Here is an 11,367-nt window from a genome sequence, read left to right on the forward strand (position 1 = left end):
ATATTTGTTTGAAAATTTCCAAAATAGCTTAAAAACCAAAACCCAGGAGGATCCATGTAAAAATCTTTTTTTTAAATCTTTTCTTTAGAGGAAGTCTTAAGAACTTTAAAACAGGGAAGATACATTCAAAACAATTTGAGGGGCTAGCTTGGGGGCTGAGTGGTTAAATTTATGCGCTCTGCTTCCAGGGTCCAGGGTTAGCCCATTTGGATCCTGGGTGTGGACCTACACACCACTCATCAAGTCATACTGTGGTGGCATCCCACATAGAAGAACTAGAAGGATTTATAACTAGGATATACAACTATGTGCTGGGGCTTTGGGGAGGAAAAGAAGGAAGATTGGCAACGGATGTTAGCTCAGGGCCAATCTTCATCCAAAAAAACCCCACAAAACAATAAAAGCACTCACTGGATATTTAGGAATGTCAAACCAAGAACACTGACTTTTAGGATCATCAAAAAGCAAATCAGAGCTGGAATCCTAGAGCTAGGATTTTGTCAAAAAATAATAGATGACAAAAATGCATATTGGCTATGAGAATGAGTTGTTAGACCCTGTGGAAGATGGGGAGAGACTGGGCCTTGTGAAGAAGACAGATGGGCCTGGTGTTCCAGAATGAAAAGTTCTGTCCTAATGATGGAGTTGGCCTGTGATGTACTTGCCATTTCTTTCCTGTCTGAGATGGTGTATTATTGGAGAGAATTAGGCTTAGACTCAGAGCTAGGAAAGAAAGGAGTCTCTATTTGAGGGCTGAGAGAATATGTTGCTGAACAAAGAAGAGAGTGCCCAGATTAGGACGAGGGTCACAGTGCTGCCCTTGCCCTTGTGCAAAAGGTGGTTGAAATTAGAACCCACTACTGCATAGCTGATTGCTGACATTGTAGTTTGTTAACTTCGTCTCAGCACTTGGTGTAACCATGAGGAGTAAAGCTTTGTGAAACTGAGGGAAAATGGTCCCAACATCTTCCTGGCTGTCACGCAGCTAACATTCACCAGGCCCCAGCCACAGCCTTCCCTCCTCACAGCTGGGCTGTTTCTGCTACTTCTGCAGCTTGTTTCTGACTGAGGCCATGCAGTCTCTCCTAAATAACTCCCCTCCTACTTCTCACCAGCTCTTTTATTCCTAAGCCTCCTTCACTGTTCTCCATCCCAATCTCGCATGCCCTAGTCAGGGTACCCCTTGCTTTTCATACAAATTCTAAGAACTCAACATTATGTAAAAAAATAATTTTCAATTTGGGCATTTATATTTTTTCACAGTATTCTAATAAAAGCAGATTCTTGTTTTTTTATAAAAAGGAAATATAAAGTTGGAAATTTTAATCTTAAAAAAATGAAACTCTTGGGGCTGGCCTGGTGGCTTAGTGTTTAAGTTTGCACACTCCACTTTGGCGGCCTGGGGTTCACTGGGTCAGATCCTGGGTGCAGACCCACATAGCACTCATCAAGCCATGCTGCGGTGGCATCCCACATACAAAAAATAGAGGAAGATTGGCACAGATGTTAGCTCAGGGCCAATCTTCCTCACCAGAAAAAAAAAGAAACTCTTGCACATATGTCAAAAATGAAAGGAGATAATTTTGTAAAAGGTGCAGTTATTCCATAAATACAGGACTGACTATAAAGAGAAAGGAAATTCTGAGAGTTATCAAGTATTATTTTTAATGATGAGTGTCAAAGTATTTTGCAGAAACAAAAGAATTCATTTGATTTTTTTCCCCTGCATCATTTATAGGCTATAGGAAAAATTAATACTGTGGCTTTTTAAAATAATAGAATGAACTGGCTAAACACTATAAAGTATAAACCATGTAAGCTACTTAATTACTTAGATTTTAAAATGACAACTTTTAGATACAAATACCTATGCTTCATTGATGAGAGGGAAATATAAAATGTATATGAGCAGAATTAACATAGATAAAAGAATACCCATCTATTGATGAGAAAGAACTGTTGTTTACAAATTATATAATGAAATAATTTAGTAGTTTAAGCAGCACCTGCAAAATCTAGTTTTATAATGAAAATATTCTAATTTTGTGTTTTAATAGAGTGCTTCCAGTTTTTCACTTATTTCAACCCTTAATATACTTTGTGCTGTTTTTGGTTTTATTAATTTTTCCCTATTTAAATTATATCAATAGGCTTAAGTTTGAAAGTATTGGTGATTTAACTTTCATGTTGTTTTTAGTAAAAGCTTTGATAGAGCAAGAGGTGAAGAATGGCATTCCTTCTCACAGAATTATTTTGGGAGGATTTTCTCAGGTAAGAGAAAGTTTGAGTGGTATGTCAGTAGCATCAGTATATTTACCTAGAAGTCTGTGGTTTCAATCCTTTTTCTATGGAGGAGTCTATTTTTTAGATATTATAGAGTCTGATATACTACTTACCTTTATGTTGAATTAAATACAAATGGCCTAGAAATAATTATTAAGAGACTACTTCATACTCTTGCTCTTCTAGTTTTCTCTCTTCAGCAGTAGCTTTCACCTTATAAGTTACATCTTGAAAATCAATTTATTAAGTAAATTGATTGGAACCTGGAATATATTTTCTTAAAATAACCATAGTACACATGTAGTTAGGTTTCTTAATTAACACTATACACCCCTTTAAACAAAACTCTAATTTAAACATAAGTCCCCTGTCCTAGGAGGAAACTGTTGATAGGAACAATACAGTAGAAGACCAGAGAATTTCTTCCCTCTTTCTGTCACAGTCACATTCCTAGTTGAGCCTTGCAGATCCCCTGAAGTCCTTGTGGGGCAGGTCAGAGTAGGACCTCCCACAGAGCGACCCACAATGCTGGGGGGTGGTGCTTGTTGTCCTCCCTGGACTCTCTTTTTCCCACTGGGGGAACTGGAGGCCCAGAGGACTCCTCTCCACGTGGTGCTGTGCTGGCCTGGGGGAGGGGCAGTGCGGCAATGCGGTCAACATTTAGCTGCTGCTGCTTTTACCCTGCTAATGCGTCTGTCTTGGTCTGTGTGGTGCAGGGGTGCTTCAGCTTCACCCTGTGTTCTAGGATTCTCTCAGTGGTGTCTTGTTCTTGAATAGTTGCTAGTTGTTCTTGTAAGGGGGAGTGAAGTCACGAAGGACCTGTGTCGCCATCTTGGTGGCATCATTATCCTCCTTCATTTTGTCATGTAAAATAGGTTTAGATATAAATATGTGATGTTTATTTTTGGCATCGTCTTCTCTTTCTTTACTTTTTCTCCTACCCTCTCTACTTTTTCCACAGGCACAGTTACCTCATATTGCTCTTACGTCTTTATTCCAGCTTATCACCTGTTTGCCATGTCACCCATCCCCACATTGCTCTAGCTTCTAATCTGCAGGTATTCTGCATCAACAGCTTAGTGTTCAGCATACCTGAATTAGGCCAGTGTCAGAATTGTGGAATTATTTAAAAGGTAGAATTCAATAGAAAGATAGGTTGTTGATACAATACACAGTAGAAAGGTATGTTTTTGATTTGGTATTTGTTGAAATTTCATGGATAATGTACATTTTAATACACATTGTGACATAAATGTAGGTACAAAAATGAATGCTTGGTTCAAATAGGAAGCGAATATAGGAGTCTGTATATTTGAGATTCATTGATTATAATTTATAGAAACCAACTTCTAGTACCTTAAGAAATAAGTTGTGTCTGTGGGATCACATCAAGGAAACCAAGGATGATAATGAAGCAGGGCCTCAGGAATAGCTAGGATTTGGAAAGCCATCAGATCTTTCTCTCTGTCTTCATCTCTGTTGCTCTGCTCATCTCCTTCATTTGCCTCTCCATCTACAGCTGGCTGTCTCTGCTTTTGCACCCTATAGCTTTTCCATTTCTTGAGTTAACATGTTAACAGTTCCAGCCACACAAAGAGACAGACCAACAGTCACTGAATCCCAATTTCAAAATCCTGGGAGAAAGAACATAGCTATTCCGGATGAGAAATAATCTCATGTCCTCATGTGGCCCATGACCCATGGGAATGGTCAGAGTGATGTGGCATCTAGATGACTGATGGGAGTGCAGTTCCCAGAATGCAAGGTATTGTTAGCTGGGTAGGCAGATAATCTAAAGTTGTCTGCTACATAGTTCTTTTTATCTTGAATTCCTGTTTTAGAAAATAATACCAATTTAAGACTAGATTTGATTTTATACCTAAGACTTTTCAGAGGAGAAAACAGTAACCATAAATTCAGAATATTCCTAAGGTGGTTGTAAGTGCAGCAGTTAACTGTACTATTAACTCTGTCTTGACTGATTGGGTAGTTGCTGTGTTCTCACAATAGTCTTGAGTGTAGAGAAGCATGTTCTTTAGGACATGGTAGGGTGTGTATGTATTTCTACTAGTTTGCCTGATTTAATATGACATTAGCCAACCAGTATGACTTTTTTATGGACATTGTTAATAACAGGAAATCTCTTAAGAGTTGCTGTTAGCAGAGGATGTGTTCCATTGACTTTCCCTGCTTATCTTTCCAGGGAGGAGCTTTATCTTTATACACTGCTCTTACTACACAGCAGAAACTGGCAGGTGTCACTGCACTCAGCTGCTGGCTTCCGCTGCGGGCTTCGTTTCCACAGGTAGCCTGATTGATGCACGCAACATTGGATTACTGAACTGGAGATAGCGGATGATGTTGGGGAGAGGATTATCTTTTTTTTTTAATTAATTAATAAACCTCATTTATTTTTGAGCAGTTTTAGGTTCACAGCAAAATTCTGCAGAAATTATAGAACGTTCCCATATAGCCCATGTCCCAATACCTGCATAGCTTTCCCTCTGTTGACATCCCACAGCACAGTGGTACGTTTGTTACAATCGACAAACCTACATTAACACATTGTTGTCACCCAAAGCCCATAGTTTACATCAATCACCCTTTTTTAAGAAGAATTTTCTTAGACTTTTGGGATGTATCATTAGGCTTTATCTGTACACTTGTTTTTACTGTGGATTTCATAGAATGGAATAAGAAATAAGTTATGTTGTCATTAATCTTATTTTGAAGTGTTTAATACATTTTAAGATATATATAAAAATTAGGACTATTTTTTACATGTAGAAATATTATTTTTGAATGTTCAGTATGTTCACTGCTTGATAGAATTTTGCCATAGAATATAATTTCTAAATATTCAACAGTGTAAAGCAATATATAGTAACCATGGGAGATGTGGACATTATTTTATTTTCAAATTCACCTTTAAATCTAGGGTTTTTTCTGTTGCTCTATAGTAACTCTTTGGTGTCTTGCACATAGTAAGTGCTGTTTATTAACCATCTTATTGAAATCAATTAAATAAGAGCTGAAAAGAACATGATTCAGCTAAAACATACCTCTGATATCAAGACACTGTGACTCTATAAGAATTAAGATACAATCTGCTTCAAGGAACCTATTCATGGGAAAACATATAACACAAGACAGGGTAATCATATGTCCTGTAAAAGTTTAAATAAAGAGGAGTATAGTGATGGAAAGAATTTTATTTCTGTGGCCATATATAACGTATAATGAAGGTAATAGTGTGTTGTATGTGCGTATCTACAATTTTAAATGCCTGGCATCATGCTCTACACTTTTGAATAAATAATACTAGTTTTGTTTTGTTTTGTTTTTTGCAGGGTCCTATCAGTGGAGTTAATAGAGATATTTCTATTCTCCAGTGCCATGGAGATTGTGACCCATTAGTTCCCCTAATGTTTGGTTCTCTTACTGTCGAAAAGCTAAAAACATTGGTAAATCCAGCCAATGTAACCTTCAAAACCTATGAAGGCATGATGCACAGTTCATGTCAACAGGTAAATGTTTGGAAACAGTGATTACAAAGACATATTTGCAACTCTTTCCATGTGATATTTTTAAGATAAATAACATTTGACTACTTAGGGGTTTAAAGGAGTTAATTAATGAATTCGTACTGAATCATAGGTTAGCAGGACTTAGGTCAAAGTTCATTCAATTTAATTCAAAAAACACTGATTTCTTATTACATGCAAGCATTGTACATAATTCAAAGACAAAAAACAGTCCCTTTTATTAAAATTTAAAATAGATTAATTAAAATTAAAAATTTAATAGGAAAGAAGAATATATATTCAAGTAACTATAGAAAGCAGAATGTGATATATTTTATATTAGAAGTTTAAAAAAAGTTCTCTGAAAAACTGAGAAAAGTGAGATTAATTTTATCTTAGAAGGCACTCAGATGATAATGAAAGAGCTGGATTTTGAGGAATGGGTAGGATTTGGATAGCAAGTATGCAGAGAAAAGACTGTGGGACAGGAAAAGCAAGCTGTCCACTTGGGCCGTAGTCTTATGAAAGCCTGGGTGTCAGAACAGAAGACACAGAGAGGAAGAGACTCAGTTCTACAGAGCTTTTATGTTGTACTGAGGATGGACTTGTTCACTAGTCAGCTGGAAGGCATTGCCATGCTTTGTTTTGTTTTTAAGATTGGCACCTGAGCTAACATCTTTTGCCAATCTTTTTATTTTCTTCTCCTCCTCAAAGCCCACAGTACATAATTGTATATTATAGCTGCAAATCCTTCTGGTTGTGCTATGTGGGATGCCGCCTCAGCATGGCCTGATGAGCGGTGTCATGTCCGCACCCAGGATCCGAACCGGTGAAACCCTGGGCTGCCAAAGCAGAGCACATGAACTTAACCACGGGGCTGGCCCCCATTGCCATCTTTTGATCAAAGCAAGATGTGATCTAATCTACATTCTGCAGACAAATGAGGCAGAATCCAGTGGGATTTAGTGACTAATTTTATGGGGTAGGAAAGAAGAGGGTATCAAAGAGGCCTTAGATTTCTAGCTTGGATGACTAAGAGGATCCATTCATCAGGTAGATACAGTGCTGGCTTTAGGGTGACAGGAAGGAGATGATACTGAGTACTGAGTATAGTGAACATACTGAGATTGATGTACCTCACGATGTCACAGTGGGTGTTGGAAATACTTGTCTGAAGCTCAACCTGAAATAAAGATTTCGAATAATTACCACTATTATTGACCAGTGAAGAATTACCATGGGAGAATATCATGAGAAACAAGGCCAAGGGATAGAACCTTGGGGGAGGTCAAAGGAGTGAGGTTTGAATGGGAATACAGGAGGAGAGTTTCAGAGTGGGAGGGAGCAACTCATTTGAGAGTTCAGAGAACGATTCAGAAGTAGGCCAGGAAGAAACTACACAGTAGTAAGCCATCTGTGACGTCGGGTGTTTGGGGAGATGAAGCCAGACTACAGCAGATTGTGTGAGGTAGATATGAGGGAGATGAGGAAGTAGAGGCAGCATGTGTAAACCTTTTTAAAAAAGGTTTTGGTAAAGGGGGAAAAGAGTAGGAAGGCTCTTTTTTAATGGGATGGGAGAAAGAGACTCCTGTCGGTGGGGAGGAGCGGGGGAGAAGGTGTGACAAAGAGAAGATAATTGGGGCCAGCCCCGTGGTTGAGTGGTTAAGTTCCTGTGCTCTGCTTCTGTGGCCCAGGGTTTCGCTGGTTTGGATCCTGGGTGTGGACATGGCACCGCTCATCAGGTCATACTGAGGCGGCATCCCAACAGCACAACCAGAGGCGCTGACAACCAGAATATATACAACTATGTACTAGGGGGCTTTGGGGAGAAGAAGGCAAAAAAACCCCCCAAACATTGGCAACAGATGTTAGCTCAGGTGCTAATCCTTGGGGAAAAAGAGACGATAATTGAGTGGGGGGAACCTAAGGGATCATGTTATATAAAGTCCTGAAATGGGTAGTGCTCGCCTTAAAAGAGGAGAACACCACTTTTGAATCAGGATAGAAGAGGATGGATGAGTATAGACAAGGATTTTGAGGTAGAAAAGAGAGTAGTTGAGAGCTCACATTAGATCCTCTTTCTTTATCTTTTCAGTAAAGTAGGCAATGTGCTCATTGATAAGAATGAAGGAGGCCTAGATAGATGTGGAGGCTTGAAAAGGCCTAGAATAAAAACTGATTGCTAAGCATTGAGGCAGTCCAAGTTCACAGTGTTTTGCAACCACTCAGCCTGGCTAAATCATTTGCTTTAGGGGCAGAGAAAGCAGATAGTAGTATGATTTATCCACAAAGACAAGGGGGCCTGGGATTCTAGGGTGTTACGGAGAACATAGTTGAAACCATAATGAAAACTGAATCAGAAAGGGGAGTGGGCTGCTGTCCGGTATCCAGGAGGGACTGAGGGTCTAGGAGCAGAGGTTTTCAGAGTAGGCTTTGCATCACAAGTAACCTGGAGATTAATAAATACAGATGCTGAAATGCCAAATTCAGCGCGATTCTGATTCAGTACAGTGGAGGTTTGGGAGTGAACTCAGACATCTGTGTTTGTATGGATGTGTTTTTAAAATAGAAGCTCATAGATGATTCTTTGTGCAGTCACATTGGAGGACACTGGCCTGGATGATAGGAGCAGAAAGTGAAAAGACGCAGAACAGTAGGAGGTGGTGTCACAGGAAACTTTCAGGACTTTAGAGTGTTGTGTAGGCCACTGTCCTGCTGTGGCTTTCCTTTCTGAGTGACTAAATTATAAGGTTGAAGGTTCTCTGCATTGCTAATTTGTGAGTCTGTGAGGCTAAGCCTTGAAATACTGGAGATGATAGCAGGAAATATGTTTGAGGGAGGTGAGAAAACTATGAGCCAGATGCAGGAGTCTTCTAGGAAAGTTTCTTCTGTAATAAATATTTGGTATATTCATTTTCATATCTTTCTAGGCCTATCTTAGGTACATGCCCTCTTTCATATGGTTGGTTGTATGTAAATCCTTATGAAAGGCACAAAATATTTTATGCTGTGGGTTTAGCATTTCATTCTAATAAGGGAATGTTAAAAGCTAGGCTTTTCCACTGATGCTTAGTTGGCAGTAATTGTGTACTTACTGAGACTTCTCAGTAGAGGTATCGTCACTGCTAATGCCCCTTCCAACCTCCTCACCCTCAGTGTTCTGTTTGTTCAAGTATAACAAAATGCAGACCATTTTCATGGGACTAGATAATAGATGGAAGCTATCATTTGAATGTACAGTAATCATCATCATAGGAAATGTTCTGAAGTTTCTCTTATAGCCTCATTTCTCTATTACAACTTCTTATTTAATTGTACTAGTAAAAATGTGGTTTCATCTTAGCTATGTACATCATAGATTTAGTTAGTGGTATTTTAGTGGGGATTTAATTTCTGATTTGTGTAACCACTTACTGGCACTTTATTCCAAACAGGAAATGATGGATATCAAGCAATTCATTGATAAACTCCTACCTCCGGTTGATTGACATCATTAAGAGGCCTCGTGTAGAAGTACACACCAGCATCACTGTCGTAGAGTATCAACCTTCTCCCATGCCCAGTCTTGAAACTTCTGATGTTTGCAGTGTTAAAATGTTTTGCAAATATACACCAATGACACAGACTAGATAATATCTCCTTCTGGGAAATTTATGATCTTTTAAGTTTCTATACATGTATTTGTATAATATCATCCAGAATATACTAGTATTAAAATAGCTGAAGCAGCTAGCTCCTTTTTCCCCACATGTAATTCAGCAAAATAATAAAATACTGTAACCAGATTTTGTATTACATCATTTGAGAATTATTAGTATGCTTAATGAAAATTTGTTCAAGTATAAATGAGCAGTTAAGATATAAATGATTTGTGCAGCTCTGACTTAGTGTAATGGACTTATTCCAAAATTACATAGTCACCATGCAATATCTGTATTTTTATATATGTATTCACATATAGTTAAGGGTTGTAATACATCAGAATGAGATGTTATTACATTATTCCTAATAATAGGGATAATACTTCTAAGTGTCAATAAAGAAGAATATTGCTCTCTTCAATTAATGGCCCTTTTATTTTGGGGACCAGGCTTTTCTTCCCGATATCATTTCTATTTAATATTTTTTTTTCCTCTCTAGAAAAGAAATATGTTCTTTCTTCTTTTTCATCCTTCATAACAGACCAAATATTGCCTCCTTGCCATGGACATCTGCTGTCAATACATACTGTAATTTGACATTCTGAATCACAGACATGTTGGTATTTAAAATGTATTTATACTTCTATAAAGAAACCAGGCATCATTTCAAACTTCCAATACTAATTTCTTAAACTGTACCTTAGTCCAAAGTTAGACCTTTATAGTTATCACGATCTTCGGTCCTGGTAATGGGATTAATTCTGTGCTTGTATTTTTCTGTAACTGAAAGAATAATTAGGTCATATTCTAGTATGTTCTGGAATATTTAAGACTGATTTTAAAAACTAATTTTAAGATGATTTGCTCTAAGATGATCTTGTAGCATAGAGTTTTAGTTTACTTATTTTGTATGTATCTTTGAAACCAACTACTGTAGGAAATGAACAATCCATTAGAAAAATTTGCTTTAATGTTATCTGCCAGTGGACTTATTTGAAATTTCCACTTTAGTCAGATGATTTTTTTAAATTAGTTTTTGTGCAAACATAAGAGTAGCAATTATTTGATTTTAAAGAAAATTTTTCAGATTATTGGTAAAAATTATATGAAAACAAATTAATGGGTAATAAAGGTTAGTCAGAACTTGATATATATATATATGCTGTAGTTACCACAGTTTAATATGTAGCAAAAATGTACACTTGATATTTCTGAACTATTGTTAAATTTTCTGTTGTATTCCAACTGACTAAAACAATGTTAGGAATGCATCTTTATAAATGGGTGCTAATTGATAATGGAAATAATTTAGTAATGGACTGTATAGAATGTTAATAATGAAGCCATATGTTTATGTCTGGATTTAAAAGTTTTAAACAATCTTTTACTAAGTCATGTTGCTTTACCTTGAAGAATATAAATTGTTGTTTCAGTTATACAAATCAGCAAGATCTAATTTATGGCAAGAAATATTCCGTTGAAATATTGTGCTGTAATGTGGGAAAATGTAAATCTTTTTCACGGTTTCTATCAATGTGAAATAAAATTTAATTCTGACTTTTCTGTGACTGCTTTTTCGAATATTATTTTTAATATTTGGGTTTGCTTTGGAATGGTGTCTCTAACAAAAAGGAGGAAAATGACAACGTAATCACAAGAATGTACATTGAGAAAAATTTTGATGATGGCTTGGTTGGCCTGGAATGGAACTAGGCATGAGAGAAGCTTCTCTTGTTACTCAATTTTAATAAGCTAAAAAAAAATTATTAAATTTGGTTTTCAGTGTTCCTAACCTATTTAAGAAGTTTTGTTTAGGGTTCCCTTTTGTCTCTTCCTTTTTCTGTAGTATTCATGGGATTTTTAAATTAGTGTCATAAATCAATTACCCAAATAGTTTTTTCTCCTTTTATTTCACTGTT

The 11,367-nt window shown here is 37.1% G+C and overlaps 1 protein-coding gene across 3 annotated transcripts in view; it reads left to right on the forward strand.

Moving 5' to 3' along the window:
* Window positions 1-11,005, forward strand: part of LYPLA1 (lysophospholipase 1) — a 36,928-nt gene extending 25,923 nt beyond the window's left edge. For 2 of the 3 annotated variants that reach the window (XM_070631636.1, XM_070631634.1), the window contains exons 6-9: window positions 2,198-2,271; window positions 4,487-4,588; window positions 5,634-5,810; window positions 9,242-11,005. In XM_070631636.1, the coding sequence (XP_070487737.1) occupies window positions 2,198-2,271; window positions 4,487-4,588; window positions 5,634-5,810; window positions 9,242-9,295 (407 nt within the window). In that variant the 3' untranslated portion in view covers window positions 9,296-11,005. The remainder of the gene's footprint in view (window positions 1-2,197; window positions 2,272-4,486; window positions 4,589-5,633; window positions 5,811-9,241) is intronic. The other variant, XM_070631635.1, reaches the window with a different exon arrangement.
* Window positions 11,006-11,367: the final 362 nt, after the last annotated feature.

Source organism: Equus przewalskii, chromosome 8, assembly GCF_037783145.1.
Source record: "Equus przewalskii isolate Varuska chromosome 8, EquPr2, whole genome shotgun sequence".
In the NCBI taxonomy this organism is placed as follows: domain Eukaryota; kingdom Metazoa; phylum Chordata; class Mammalia; order Perissodactyla; family Equidae; genus Equus; species Equus przewalskii.